Source organism: Arvicanthis niloticus, chromosome 26 (assembly GCF_011762505.2).
Source record: "Arvicanthis niloticus isolate mArvNil1 chromosome 26, mArvNil1.pat.X, whole genome shotgun sequence".
NCBI classification, from domain to species: Eukaryota; Metazoa; Chordata; class Mammalia; order Rodentia; family Muridae; genus Arvicanthis; species Arvicanthis niloticus.
Window position 1 is genome coordinate 37,893,747 of NC_133434.1, and position 15,495 is coordinate 37,909,241.

The window sequence follows — 15,495 nt, forward strand, 5'->3', positions numbered from 1 at the left end:
CCTGGTCCAAGCTGCCACTCTGGTCCGAGGGTCGGGGTTCAGCAAGGGAGAGAGAGAGGACGGACTCAAGAATGGAGGGAGACCAGACAAAGTGTGATTCAATCCCGTTTATTCTTCAGTCTCTCTTCCTCTAAGTGTCTGATTCTCTACCGTCTGCCTCTGCCTTTTATATGTCTCACTTCTAAGCCACACCTTTTGGTCACACCTTTAATCATGCCCTTAGGTCTTGTCTCTAACTCTGATCTCTACACTTCTAAGTCATACTCTTAAATCACACACCTTTAATCTCGCACACCTTTAATCTCAAGGTATCTAAACCAAGATTATCGGAGTGTGCTCAGTTGTTGTAGGCTATTGTAATCCAAGTCTCATGTCAGGGTATATGGCTCAAGATGGCTGCAAAGCTGATAGCCGCTTTCTGCTAAAAGTCGGCCCCCAACAAAAGTTTATTTTGTGGCATTGAGGACTGAGCCATGTGTGCCCTTGAGGTATATCCTAAGCCCTTGGGGTTTTTTGAGTCAGGGTCTTATTATGTGTTCTAAATTGACCTGGAACTCCAGACCCTCCAGCCTCCTCTGCCTCCCAAGTGCTGGGATTGCAGATGTGTATCTTTGTGGCCTGCCAAGTTTTCAATTATGGAGTAGGCAACCCCCACTCCTGTCCTCTCCTTCCACCTCCTGTGTTCCAGGCACAGGATTCCCAGATGAACCTGACTTCCCGCCCCCATGGCCTTGCAGACCTCAGGCACTCTTAGCTCCTCCATCTGTCCCTCCCCCCCCCACCCCCCCCCGCCAACAACTATCTCCCCAACCCCCACCTCTAGTCCTCTGTGGCTATCTCAGACACCCCATCCCACCTTCCCTGAGGCAAAAGATATCCCTCATTCTTTGCTCCCAACTATGACAAGATACAGACCTTAAGAACCTCTGTCTAAATAAATAAATAAATAACTCATTTAATAAAACATATCCAGATCTATCATCTCACTCCCATGCAGGATGTAACACCTTTCCCATATAAAATAGGCTTGTTGACATGAAATAGGTCTCTCTCTTGCTCAGACTGACCACAGAGACTCCTAGGCATGAGTGATCCTCCAGCCCAGCCTCCAGAGTCAGTAGAGCCATAGCTAAGCATAACCAAGAGCAGTTTCTGGTTTTGTTTTCATAGTAAGACAGGGTCTTACTATGTTGCCCAGGTTGGACTTGAACTCTTGTCCTACTGGTCACCTTTACTATCACTGTGACAAAACACATAAAACAGGAGAAAAGATTTCAGCTCACAGTTTCAGCCTGTTCAGCCAGCCGGTATCTCTTGCTCCAGTTGCTTCAGACCTGTGATGGGGCGGAGTGTTACATAGAAGGTGTGTGGGAGAGAACTGTTTACCTCAAGACAGCTTCAGAGAAAGGAAGCGTCCCAGAGGCCTCATGTCTTCCAAGGGCGTGCACCTGGTGTTTTAACATCTAGTAGACCACACCACTAATTGTTCCTAACGGCCCCCAAGTGCCATCAGCTGGGACCAAGCCATCAACAGTTGTGTTTAAGAGCAAGGCACAGACACAAATAGCAGCATCTGGGCTCGGGTAAGCCTCTGGCCTCAGCTTCCCAAGTAGCTGGGACTACAGGTGTGTGACATCATTCCTGACCTAACTGGCTAGTTTTAAAGCCACTTTAAAACTTCAGGTTTATTTTTAAAGATTCGTGTTACTTTTACTTATGTCTGTGTGCAGGTGTGTGCACACGAGTGCACGTTGGACCCCCAGTGACAGTGCAGTAACAGGCAGCTGTGAGCTTCCTGACTTAGGGGCTGGGAACTAAACTCCAGTCCCCCAGAACAGCAACAAACAGTTCTTTTTTTTTTTTTTCAGAGCTGAGGCCTGAACCCAGGACCTTGCGCTTGCTAGGCAAGCGCTCTACCACTGAGCTAGATCCCCAAACCCCCCACCCGGCTTTTTTTTTTTTTTTTTTTTTTTTAAAGACAGGCTCTCATGTAGCTCAATCTGATCTGATTGTGTTACCGAGCAGGCCACCAGGCCTGGTTTGTGCAGAGCCAGGGATCGAACCTGGGGCCTCATGAATGCTAAGCCAGAACTCTGCCCACTGAGCCACATCCCCAGCTCATACTGAAACATTAATATTAACTGAAGTCCATAACTCACCTCAGGGCTCACAGTGTGCTATGCCTCATGGGTTTTGAGCACCGTTCAATGTCACGCATCCACTATTACCATAAAGAACAGCTTCACTGTCCCAACGGTGCCCTGGGTGAAATCTCCTCAACCCTCCTGAGTCCCTGGCAACTGCGGTTCCTTGTTTAGCCTTTTCTGGATGCCATGTTCTTTCATGCACCTGCACAGTTGAAAGTTAAAGCAGCGCATGATTCCATTAAGGTTTGTTTCTCCCACTGTGACGGTTGGTACACGCTCAGCCCTGGGAGTGGCTCTGTTAGAAGGTGTGTCACGGTGGGTGTGTCACGGTGGGTGTGGGCTTTAAGACCCTCATCCTAGCTGCCTGGAATCCAGTATTCTGCGAGCAGATGTAGAACTCTCAGCTCCTCCTGCACCATGTCTGTCTGGATGCTGCCATGTTCCTGCAATGATGATAATGAACTGAACCTCTGAACCTGTAAGCCAGCCCTGATTAAATATTGTAATATTGTCTTTTTTTTTTTTTTTTTTTTTTTTTTGGTTTTTCGAGACAGGGTTTCTCTGTGTAGCCCTGGCTGTCCTGGAACTCACTCTGTAGACCAGGCTGGCCTCGAACTCAGAAATCTGCCTGCCTCTGCCTTCCAAGTGCACCACCACTGCCCAGCAAATATTGTCCTTATAAAAGTTGCCTTGGTCATGGTGTCTGTTCACAGCAGTAAAACCCTAACTAAGGCACCCACCTTCTCCCCATCCCATAGGCTCTGACCCCAAGGGCACCATTTGTATCGGCTTCTGAGACTTCATCTAGCTCTTATTTATAAAAACATACAAATAAAAAGACACTTCCACTTGTGAAGCAGTCAGCATAGGTACCCATTGATCCATATCTTGAGTTTTTCACTGAGCTGATCCTGAAGCTCCTTCCACCACAACACTTAATCTCTTTTCACCAGCACGTGCTATTCCATTGTGCAGACAAGGCAGATCTTATTTTAACAATCTCCAGAAGACAATCAGTTGGTTTATTGGGGGGGAAAGTACAAAAGATCGGAAGCTCTGTGGTGAAGAACTTCAGCCCAGGTGCGTTGGTGACCCCTGTGATCACAGCACCCAGGAACTGGGGCAGGACAAAGGAGAGTTTGAGACCAACCTGGGCTATATAGGGAGACGACATCTCTGTTTGGGACAACAGGAAAACCTCCTGATAGAAGCTGTGTGTCCATGCAGGCTGGGTAGACTCCTTGCATCGCCATCTTCTGCTGCAGGTTGACTACCACTCTGGGCTGCACACTCGCACCTCAGTACCATGGCCTGAACCCTGCAGGCTCAGCGTGTGGCCTGTGAGGCTGCACCATCAGGCAATGAGGAGCAAACGAGGTGGGCAAGCCAGCACGCGGGGCACCAGCTGGGTCTAAAGCAGCAACTGTGAGGTTGCCTACTTAAAGGTTAAAGTGTCAACAGCAATTGCAACTGTATGGCAGGGTCCTGAGCAGCTCCTCACTGTACGGACACTGCCAGCTTCTGACACCAACCAGCAGCCACTCAGCAAGAAAGCACCAAGGTCCGTGGGTTCTAAGGGAGCACTGATATTTTCCTACCTCAAGACTTTACTATCCCAAGAGGTCTAGAGCCAGTCAGTCCTTCTGGAAATTGGACTAGAATCCCACCACCCTCCAGTTCTTTCTTTCTTCTCTCCTCCTCTCGGGTCCCGGGAATGCTGCTGGCTCAGCCGTTTCTTAAGCCATGAAGAAATGGCTCTTTTTTGGCACCAGCTATCTGGGGAAACCCAGTCTCAAACCTTAAAGGGCAAACCAGTTTTTCAGTGCGTTTAGTGGGACAGGAATCTAGAGTGTATTTTAACAGTCTAGATTGTATGTATGTGTCAGCCAGGTGCAGTGGTGTGGACATAGCTGTGATCCCAGCACTTGGGGAGCAGAGGCACAAGGGTTCATCCCAAGTTTGAAGCCAGCCTGGTTTATACAGCAAGTTCAAGGCCAGCAAGAGCTATGTAATAAGACCTTGTCTCATAAAAGTGTGTGTGTGTGTATAAACACGGTATGGAAATAAATCTATGAGAAATGGAGGGAGGAAGGGATGGAAGGAAAGAGGGACTGTTAAAGTACAGAAGGAAGGGAGAAAGGTGGGAAGTGACGACTAGACCAGTGGGGAGGGAAGGGACCTCTGTGTACCCAGCTACCCCCATAGTCAAAGACTTCCAGTTCCACCCGCTTCCATTCTGTCTCCAGCCCAGTGGAGAACTATGGTGCTTTTCTGAGATGTGTCCTCCTGAGACAGCAGTCACTCTGGTGACCACTAGGCTGTCCCACAGTGTCTGAATCATGGTAGACAACCAAGTTTCCAGAGTCACAGCCCCTGGGACCACATTTTCCTACTGGTACACACACACACACACACACACACACACACACACACACAAGCTGTGCTTGCCTGACACTTCAGAGTGAAACAGCAGGCTAGCTCTGCTGTCCAGGAAGCATGCCATTTGCCTGCTTAAAATTCAGATAATTTGGGGTGTAAGTGCAATTCAATGGTAGAGTGCTTGCCTACCATGAACCCCAGTAGAAAGAAAAAACAAAACCATCACTATTTTTTTTCAATAATTAAAACTAAATAAAACTGACTTGCCAGTGGTGGTGTAACCCTTTATCCCCAGCACTCAGGAGGCAAAGGCAGGCAGATTTCAGTGAGTTGGGGGCCAGCCTGGTCTACAGAGAAAGTTCTTAGACAGCCAGGGCTACACAGAGATTCTGTATCAGGGAATGGAAATGGGAAGACAAAAAACTAGATAAAACTGAAAACTCAGTTCCTCGGTCGTACCTACTGTGTACTGTTCAGTAGCCACAATGGCCAGTGGGTCCATCTTGGATGTGCAGTTTTGAAATTTCCCTGTCAATTCAGCATGTTTAACTGGGCATGCTGCCCCAGAGCCTTCTTTTAAAGAAAAAAAAAAGTATTTTTTTATTGGATGTTCTACTTATTTACATGTCAGATGTTATCCCCTTTCCCCACCCCAGGAACGCCCTATCCCATCCCCCCTCCTTGCTGCTTCTATGAGGGTGTGCCTGCACCCATCCACCCACTCCCCCCTCCCCACCCTCAAATTCCCCCATAGTGGGGCCAACCTGGGAACACCCATGGAGGGACCCATGGCTCCAGCTGTATGTGCATATGGAGCTGTATGGAGCCCCAGAGCCTTCTCATGGGACTATTTAAAACGAGATGAGGGGCTGAGAGATGGTGCATCAGTTAAGGATACTTTGTAACTCTTGCAGAGGGCCTGGGTTCTCTGCAAACCCAAAACCCACACGTGGCTCATGAGCTCTGGAACTCCAGTTTCAGGGAATCTGATGCCTCTTCTGACCTCTTAGGGTACCAACCATGTTTGCGGTGTGCATACATACAAGCATGCAAAACACAGACATAAAATAAAAAAATTTAAATCTAAAAAATTCTAAAAGAGGGAAGAGGGGACCAGCAGATGACTCAGTGGGTGAAAGTGTTTGCCATCAGGTCTGATGACCTGACTCTAACAAGGTCTAGAGAGAGAATTAACTCTGCCAAGTTATCCTCTGACCTCCACAGGTGTGACACACTCAATAAATGGGTAATGTTATGGCAGGGGAGTTTGGTGGTCTATGTCTTGTAATCCCCGTATTTGGGAGACTGGAGTGGGAAAGTCTTGAGTTGGAGGCCTGCTTGGGCTACCTAGAGAGACCTATCTAAAACAAAAGCAAAGACTAAAGTTGTAGGCTCAGAGGTGTAGCGAGGATTTAGCATATGTGAGACCCTGGGTTCAGTCCCCAGCACCAAAGAAACAGAATAACAACTGAAATGTCCAAATGTAATCTGTGACCCTGGGCCAGTTACTAACCCAGGAGGTGACATTGCATTGACAAAAGCTGAATATGGTTTGAAATTAATGAGTAGTTTGTAAACTGTTAATTTCCTAAATTTTAGAAAAGAATATATATATATATATATATATATATATATATATATATATATATATATGGTTTGCCTGTACACACACACACACACACACACACACACACACACACGCACCACATATAGGCAGTGACATTGGAGGCCAAAAGAGAGTGTCAGATCATCTGGAGTCAGAGTTACAGATGGCTCTAAGCTGGGTGCAGGGAACCGAACTCATGCTCCTCCACAAGAACAATGCTCTCAACCACTGAGCTCCCTCTCCAACCTCTAACTTCCTGGTTTTACAAATCCACACCACAGTTACCCAAAAGTTAATGTTCAGAGATGCTATGTGCAGAACACTTGAATAGTCTCAGTTCTGTTTTGCAATTTTTGTAAGTCTGAAATGACTTCAAGATAATAATTTTTTAAAAAGATCAAAAACATTCTAAAATGTTATATATCCCATTAGATATCCAGTTACCCAGTTAGAGGGAAGAACAGGAGAGCACATGCCTCCTGGGCTCTCAGTGTATACACATGGATTCACAAATGCGAGCGGCCGTGGAGTCAGCTCTGCAGCTTCTGTCAGCTTGGCACTAGAGAGCGCTGAGTTGACCTTGATGAGTTAAGGACCGTCCAGTTTGAATGAATGAGGCCCTTCCTGCAGGCTGGGGTTGGAAGGCTGCTGGTTTGACACCGCTTGATTTGTGGAATGACCTGGGAAAGCTGTTTCTCCTTCCTAGACCTTAGTGCCCTAGGCTGTAAAGACACCCCTTGCACCTCAGGGGTGCTTCATGATGTTCTAAGATAACAGAAGTGAAAATGAGCCGAGGGATCGGCTCAGTTAGTACAGCGATTGCCATGCAACTGGAGGAACTGAGTTTGACCCTCAGAACCCACATAAAGACCAGGGCGCAGTGCCACACATTTGTAAGCCCAGGACTAGGCAGGCAAAGCAGGAGGGTCACTGGGCTCACTGGTCAGTCAGTCTAGTTAGACCTTGCCTCAAAAACACAAGGTATTCCATGACTGCTGAGAACATTTAGAGAGACTGTTTCAAAACAACCAACCAAAAAAAAAAAAAAAAAAAAAAAAAAACCCAAGATGGACAGTGCCTGGGTGCCTGGGGAGGACTACCCCAGCAAGGGTCCTCTGACCTCCACACGCCTGTGACACAGGTACATACATATGCACCCTTACAAACACAACAAAATAAGCAGAGAGCTAGAGAGGGCCACACTTCTGGGACAGGATGGCCCAGAAAACCTAGAATAGACCCATGCATGGCCCATCCTTCAGAAAGTACTGGTGTTTCCTGCTGGGCTGTATGGTTCAGTAGCAGCAGCTGGAGGTCTGTGTGCAGGGACTGCTCTGAAAGCCCTTATAGGCATCCCCTTCCGCACAGGTAATCTCTAGGTGAAGCTCACATGGTTGTACACCTCCTGGGGGCGGTGGGCTCGCCGTTTGCCATCTTCCTGGTGCTTTCTGTAGAATACAAGACCCCTGTTGCCTAGAGTTGCATCCACCCTCCCTCCCTAGGTTGGTTTGTGTCCCAATTTCCCGTGAGTCTTGGTGCTAAGTGAGGACACACCGCGGTTTTTCAGAATATCTGGGAAGGTCGGAGAAGATAGCTCCGTAGTTAAGAGCACTCGTGGCTGTAGCAGGATACTGATTCTGCTACATTGTATTCGCAGTGGAGCTTTGTGATTAGGCAGTAGAAGAGGAGGTGGAGCTGGGAGAGAAAGACAGGAAACGGAGGGGAGAAAAAGAGGAAGGGTTGGGGGGGAAGAAGGAGGAGGCTACCAGCCATGGAGAACCACAGATGGGTCAAAAGCTATCCTGGGTAGCAACTTCTATCAAAAGGTTAGATATTGGGTAACAACTCTAATTGTGTGAGCATATTGTTAATTGAACATTTCTAAATATATAAATCCTTTAGATAATCATTAAGCTTCAAGAGCCTCATTTCTGCCGGGTACTGTGAGGTTGGCAGATATTGTCTGGGGTTCAGCCGAGCTTTGTGGATGCAGTGTGGGGGGTTGGCTGGTGTCTCGTGGGTGCCAGGGCCTGAGCATCTAGCTAGCCTAAGCCCCTGTCAGAGCTGAGGAGCAGCGGGAACATGGTGGCTGCCTGGGAACAAGCCGGACCGGGTGCCGTTTTCTAAATATCACCCCTACACATGGCTCTTGCAGAGAACCTGAGTTCAGGTCCCAGCTCACAGCAAGAAGTGTTTTCCCTGTTGCCTCATCGCCAACGTAGCTTCCATGGCTCCCAATAACTGCCTAGTAGCCCACCCTGAGGTTGCCCACCTTGATGGACATGTCCACTGCTTAAGGCTTTTTCATATTAAAACCAGCTTGCCTTTAATGGGGGATTAGATCCACAACCTTTGATCCTGCTTGTCTGAAAGTCCCAAGACACTACAGGAATCCCAATTTAGTCATTTAGGAGTAGAATAGTTAAGTTTCTCGTGCTGGCTTCGGAAGGCTCAACTCAATGTTTAAGCCAGTTTGTGTTTCAATCCCAAGACTGTTTCAGCCTTCCTCCAAACTAGAAGGCAGAGACAGCTGGGGAGGTAAAAGTGACTTTGGTGGCTTTGAGGGCACAGGGTTAACTGGCACTATTACTCAAAGACTGATGAATTAGGGACCAGCCTTTTTCAGTTTGCCTAAGATCAGCCACACAGGGCTCTGGTCTGAGCAGACATTCAAAGGCCGAGGAATTCCAGCCAGGGCTCACTTACCGGCCAAGTCTCTCCTGCCAATGGCCACGAGGCCCTCAAACAGTGCTTTGCTGGGGTTCTTCCCGGCTGTGGCCACACCGTGCAGCCAGATGAGCAGCATCCGGTGACCGTGCTCCTGGTAGCTCCTGGTTCCTGTAGAGAATGAAAGGAGAGGCCACCTTGGTATCCTCCCAGAGGGGTGTGTGCTGCCCTCTACTGCATCCTAAATGCACCCAGCTGGAAAGATGCCCTCTTTGCTATAGGTGGCCTGGGTTGGAGATTAGGGTACAGATTCTCAGATGGAGCGGCTTGGTGACTGGTGTCTCGGGCTGTAAAACTTCCATAGCCTCAGGTTTTCTCTGAGGCATCTACCTGTCTATGTTACTCAAAAAAGGGGGGAGGGGTCTTATGCCTTCAAGGTACTAGGATACCCAATTATATGCTTCATCTTTAACTGATACAAAGGGACAAAAAAAGGAACAGAAATAAAGTATATTGTGCTGGGGCAATGAAAAAAAGCTGGGCATGGCTCCATGCACCTTTAACCTCAGTGCTGGGAGTGGGAGATGTGCAGAGAAAGAAGCAAGCACTAGGGTTTGCTAGCCTCCCAGCCTAGCCAAAACCCAGCAAGCTTCAGTGAGACAGGAAGAGTGATGAAGCAGGACACTCAGTGCCCCTCTTCGGTCTCCACATGCAAAGCCACAGGTGCACAGGTCATACGCACACACACACACATTCATATACATCACACACCCATATACCATACATACTTTCTTTCTTGTTTGTTTGAGAGACAGGGTTTCTCTGTGTAGCCCTGGCTGTCCTGGAACTCACTCTGTAGGCCAGGCTGGCCTCGAACTCAGAAATCCGCCTGCCTCTGCCTCCCAAGTGCTGGGACTAAAGGTGTGCGCCACCACTGCCCAGTGATAGGCTTTATTTCTATTCCTTTTCCATTCCTTTGTACCAGGGCCAAGATGTCTAAACTGATTAATTAACAATGACAACAGTCACCACTCTCCTCCCAACACCCCCCCCCAATGGCGTTAGCTGATTGAGTTTGGGTCCCAGCTGATTCTGCAAAACTCAAGGTCATAAAGGAGATAGAATCGGGATGCAGAGCCTGTGCGAAAAGTCGAGAGAACTTTGTGAGTGGAGCTGGCCTGCCGGCTGCACAAGCTTCTATCTCCCAAAGCCCAGAACACATGCCCCCAGCCACTGGCTGCCCTGGGGTAGGGCAGGACAGGTGTTACCTGTCCACTGCTGCTCAATGGCACAGACATGAGGCTCTGTGAACTGCCAGGCATAGGCCAGTTTCTTCCATTCGTTGGGCCTCAGATACCGGGAGGCCAGTTGCCAAAGCACGGAGCGGAGCTGCTGAGTCTCCTGCCGATGGTCTTGTTTAAAGGTTAAGTTCTTCCTAGAGAGGTGGCTGCCATCCCTGCATGAAAGGCAGTCCTGTGGGGCAGATCCCAAAAGTGCAGGAGCCGTCCGGGGCCTCCTTGGAAGCTCTTCTCCATGGTACAAGTGATACAGAACCTACAAACCTAAATCATCACGTGTCTGCGATTTCCCATCTGCCACCCTGTCTGACCGTGCCTTGCCTCAACCACTGGACCCCAACTCGCTCACGCCGCCCTTCCACCGAGGACTCACCTCCCTGACTTTCAACCCATTGCCACAGTCAAAAAAGCGCTTCTGTGCCACCTCCTCCAGGAAGCCTCCAGCCAGAGACCTCTCTGTTCTGACATCATTTCTTTATCGCCAACAAACCAGTTTATTTCTTGGCCAGGATCCTGCCAGCACAGACCCAAGTCTGCCTCATCTCGGTGTGGCCGGATGCTTGCCTATCCAGGTCCTCATAATCTTGATGGTACCCAAGGCAGAGATGACCACCCACTTAGAGACAGGGTCCCCCAAATTGGCTGAGGTTCCATGCACACCCAAGGCTGGAGAGATCAGTGGAGGTTGTACCTTGTCCCATCGGTAGAAACGATCAGCTTTTATGATCATGTCCACGAGGCTGACATGGTTGCTACGGGCGGCCACTGCCAATGCTGTTTTTCCTTGCTGCAAAGAAGAAGCAGAGGGAAACTTGTACAAGGCAGGGCAGGGCTGCCTCAGAACTTACAACAAAACCTCCTGCCTAAAGGAAGTGTTTCCAGTGGTCCGCACTGGAAAACAGAAAGGTTTTCTGGGCTGCATGGTAGAGATATGGAATAATAATAATAATAATAATAATAATAATAATAATAGCAGTGTTATTGTTATATTATGTGTCTTTATTGATATTGGCATTGGAAGCCATGTCTGGTGTGGAGAAGGCCGTGGAAACTTGAACGAGGGGCTCCTTAGAGCACAGGTACCTTATCTCTCAGGCTTAAGTCAGCGCCAGCAATGAGAAGCATCTCTGCTACATCCTGCCAGGCATGCTCGGCGGCCAGGTGGAGGGGAGTCTGCTGCCTCTGGAGAGAAGACGAGGGGAAAAGTAAAGAATGCATAATGCATGTGGGGAACCAGTGGCACAGGCTTTTAATCCCAGCACCCAGGAGGCAGAGGCAGGGATCACAGATCTCTGTGAGTTCAAGGCCAGTCCGGTCTACATTGTAGATTCCAGGACAGCCAGGACTACACAGAGACACTGACTCAAAAAAAAATAAAATAATTAAAATAAAATAAAATAGGCTGAAGAGGTGGCTCTGTGGTTTAGAGCAAGCACTGTTCTTGCAGAGGATCTCAGTTAAATTCCCAGTGCCCACATCGGATGGCCCACAGCTGCCTGGAACTCCAGCTCCAGGAGATTTTATGTTCCTCTGGCCTCCCACGGCACATGCACACAGGGAGCACATACACTCAAGTGCACACAAACACACACACACACACACACACACACACACACACACACACACACAAATAGAAATAAACCAACAACCTTAAAAAGCTAAAAGTGGAAATTAATTTCTCGACTCTAGGTCATGCTGGGAGACCCTTGGGTCTGAATGGTTGTTTTTCTGCAGTCACTCACAATGTCCACTGCATCCAGATCACTGTGGGCATCTATGAGGAGCTGGACGAGGCCAGGGAAGTTGTGCTTCACAGCAAGGTGCAGAGGAGTAGTGCCCTGCTATGGGAGAAACACACAGATCAATCAGTTGCCCTCTCCTACAGAACTGCAGATTGGAGGTAGGGTGGGGTCAATTTGGCCACTGTAATCTCTCAAACAATAGAGGTGACCAGAGGTAGGCACAGTGACAATGCCTGGAACTGGAGGCCTAAAACTGAGGGTAACAGGTTGGAGAGCCTGCTGTGCCAGCCTTGAGTGTGTGTACACGGTTTGACCTTGGACATGCGTGTTTTCCTGCTCTGATCCACCCTCCTCTGTTACTCCTCATCTGACAAGTGATGGTTGCTAACGACCGTTCTAGCAACACCACCTTCTGATTCTCTACCCCACTAAATCCACACAGCGATCTAAAGACCACACAAGAAGGTTTGTGTGCTTGTGAAGGTCTACATCTTAGAAACGGAAGCGCTGCAACTCACAACCCAAGCCAGGAGGCACTTGGGGAAGGTGCCTGACTGCAGTGATGTATGAATGAATGAATGAATGAATGAATGAATGAGAGAGAGAGAGAGAGAGAGAGAGAGAGAGAGAGAGAGTGGTCAGGCACCTAAAAGAGACCTTACACAAGTCGAACACTGTCTAAAGCCTTGTTCAGGGCTGGGGAACACCCAACAGTCAGTCACCTGTGGCCTCCTGACTAATAAAAACGTGAAGCTATGCCACCGCACCCACCTCTCTAGGTGGCAGTGACACACGTGCTATGGAATAGTGCCAAGCCAGTGAAACAGATGTAGATCTATACTCATAATAAAATATATACTTATTTATTGAACATAAAAAGGTTATAGGACAAAACATGTAAACACCAAGGAGTGCCCTCAGCTGTCATTAGTAGTACAATTCAGGGGAGGGAGGTGTATCAGCATCTTAACTGATTAATTAATTAATTAATGGGATAATAATCAATCTGTTTTAAATAATTGATTTACTAATAATTAAATAATTATTTTGAATACTTAATTCTTTTTGATATGTTTATTTTTATGGGTATGAGTATTTTGCTTGTGCAAAAATATGTCTGTGTAACATGTGTTGTGGGGAGCCGACAGAAGGTGGCTATCACCCTTGCAGCCATCTTGAACCATATACCCTGACAAGAGACTTGATTACAATAGCCTACAACAGCTGAGCACACTCTGATAACATGTTTTAGATATCCAGGATTTTCCCTTGGGTGTGTAAGACTTAAAGGTGTAATTTAGAGCCGAGACTTAAGGGCATGACTTAGAGGCGTGGCTGAGAAGTGAGACATATAAAAGCAGAGAGGCAGACAGAAGAAATTATTATTAAGTATTAGGCACTTGGAGTAGGCACCTGAGACTCAAGACAGGAACTAGGAATTAGACACTTGTACTTGGATGAGACTCGAGACTAGAACTTGGAACTTGGAGGCACTAGGGACTAGGAACTAGGGACTAGGAACGCAAGACTTGGGACTTGGACTAGGAAGAGAGACTGAAGAATAAACGGGATTGAATCACACTCTGTCTGGTCTCCATTCTTTGTATCCATCCTCTCTCTCTCTCTTGCTGAACCCCGACCCTCGGACCGAAGCAGCTTGGGGCAGTGCAGGCTCTAACAATTTATCCCCCAATGCTTTTGGCAGTGCGGGTTCCAACACTGACAGAGCGGTTCGCAACAATGTGTGTGCCTGGAATAGTGAACATTAGAAGCAGATGTCAGAACTTCTGGAACTAGGGTTGTAGATGGTTATGGGCCACCACGTGAGTATTGGGAATCGACCCTGGGTCCTCTCCAAGAACGACAGTGTTCCTACCTCTGAACCAATCTCAGCTCTATTTACTTATTTTAAAGATTTATTATTTTTAACTTATGTGTTTGCATGTCCATCTGTGTGAGCATATGAGACTTGTGTGGGGTTGTCTGTGGAGGCCAGAACATATTATCCCCCGGAGCTGGAGTTATAGGCAGCTTTAAGCCACTAGACACTAGATTCAGGTTCTGGAAACAACCTGGACCCTCTGGAAGAGCAGAAGTGCTCTAAACTGCTGAGCCACCCCTTCAGCCTCCGCTTGTTAGTATTTTAGTGTATGTTTTAAGGCAGGATCTCACTACGTAGCCCTGGCTGGCCTGGAATTCACTCCATAGACCAGGCTAGCCTCAAACTCATAGAGATCCACTTGCCTCTACCTCCCAAATGCTGGGATAACAGGCATGTGCCATGAACATGAAATGACATCATTTAAAAGATGACCTATTTACAGTGACAGCCAAACTAAATAAATATACAGGGTATGTATTGAAAGATACATATATTGGCTCCCCAAAACCCACAGTGGAGGGAGAGACATGTATACTCTGAACTCACAGACATGTAATAATAATAAAGTTTTTTTTTTGTTGTTTTTAGACTTTCTAGACAGGGTTTCTTTGTATAGCCTTGACTGTCCTCTGTAGACCAGGCTGGCCTTGCCTTGAACTCACAAAGATCCGCCTGCCTCTGTCTCTCAAGTGCTGGGATTAAAGGCATGCACCACCTCTGCCTGGCAATAAATACATGAATTTTTAAAACAAAACTGTAAACTGGTCACCAAACCACAGCTGTCACTAATCAGGGGTAATAGAATGGCCAGTGACCAACACCTGACACTGGGCTGGGTGGAGGGTCTAGACTGGAGTCAGACTGGAGTCAGACTGGAGTCTTGACAGCCAGAAACTGCAGGAATTCCCTTTCTCAGGGAACTGCCTTAGCTTAGAATCTTCTAGTGGAAGGTACCACTGTGCATTTGGGGAGAACCTGGGAAGGAACAAAGGAACATTTTTTGTGTCAGATGTGGTGGTGCACACCTTTGACCCCAACGCTTGGGAGGGAGGCAGGAGAATCTTTGTGAGTACCAGGCCATCTTGGTCTACATAGCAAGGCACTATCTTAAAAGAAAAAAATGTTAAATTGTTAAAATAGCAGAATACAATTAATTTGGATATCGGAGGAAAGACATTCTTGATTCCCAAGCCCTAGAAAATCCATGCTGGGATATGCCAGGCTGGTTTTACAATCATTTAAAATTCACATTTTTAGCCAGCCTGTGATGATATGTACCTTTAATCCCAGCACTTGAAGGGGCAGAGGCAGGTGGATTTCTGAGTTCGAGGCCAGCCTGGTCTACAGAGTGAGTTCCAGGACAGCCAGGGCTGCACAGAGAAACCCTGTCTCAAAAACCAAAAACAAACACAAAAGTTGTAATTTTTTGGCTATATAATGAATACCAGGCCAGTCATGGACACATAGAAAGGCTGTTTCAAAAGAAGGAGAGAAGGAGAAAGGATTTCTTTCTTTATTTCTAATGTAAAAATACGTAGCTTTTGGATCAGTAAAATGACTCAGTAGGTAAGGGTGCTTGGTGCCAAGCTGGAAGACCTGAGTTTGATCCCTGGAACCATATAGTGGATGGAGAGAACTGACTGCTATATGTTGTTCTCTGACTTCCACTTGTGAACAGAGGGAGACAGAGACAGAGACAGGGAGAGAGACACAGAGAAAAAAGAGACAGAGATATATGAAATATGTATCTCCTTATTTACATAATGATAATAGT

At 47.4% G+C, this 15,495-nt stretch overlaps 1 protein-coding gene across 3 annotated transcripts in view; it reads right to left on the reverse strand.

The window, feature by feature from the left end:
* Positions 1-6,443: 6,443 nt before the first annotated feature.
* Positions 6,444-15,495, reverse strand: part of Ankdd1a (ankyrin repeat and death domain containing 1A) — a 22,930-nt gene continuing 13,878 nt past the window's right edge. The window contains exons 10-15 of one of the 3 annotated variants that reach the window (XM_076925815.1): positions 11,840-11,935; positions 11,181-11,279; positions 10,789-10,884; positions 10,068-10,353; positions 8,839-8,970; positions 6,444-7,580 (exon numbers count right to left, since the gene is read on the reverse strand). In XM_076925815.1, coding sequence (XP_076781930.1) covers positions 7,519-7,580; positions 8,839-8,970; positions 10,068-10,353; positions 10,789-10,884; positions 11,181-11,279; positions 11,840-11,935 — 771 coding nt within the window. In that variant the 3' untranslated portion in view covers positions 6,444-7,518. Of the gene's footprint in view, positions 7,581-8,838; positions 8,971-10,067; positions 10,354-10,788; positions 10,885-11,180; positions 11,280-11,839; positions 11,939-15,495 lie in introns of all 3 variants that reach the window. The other 2 variants (XM_076925814.1, XM_076925816.1) reach the window with 2 other exon arrangements.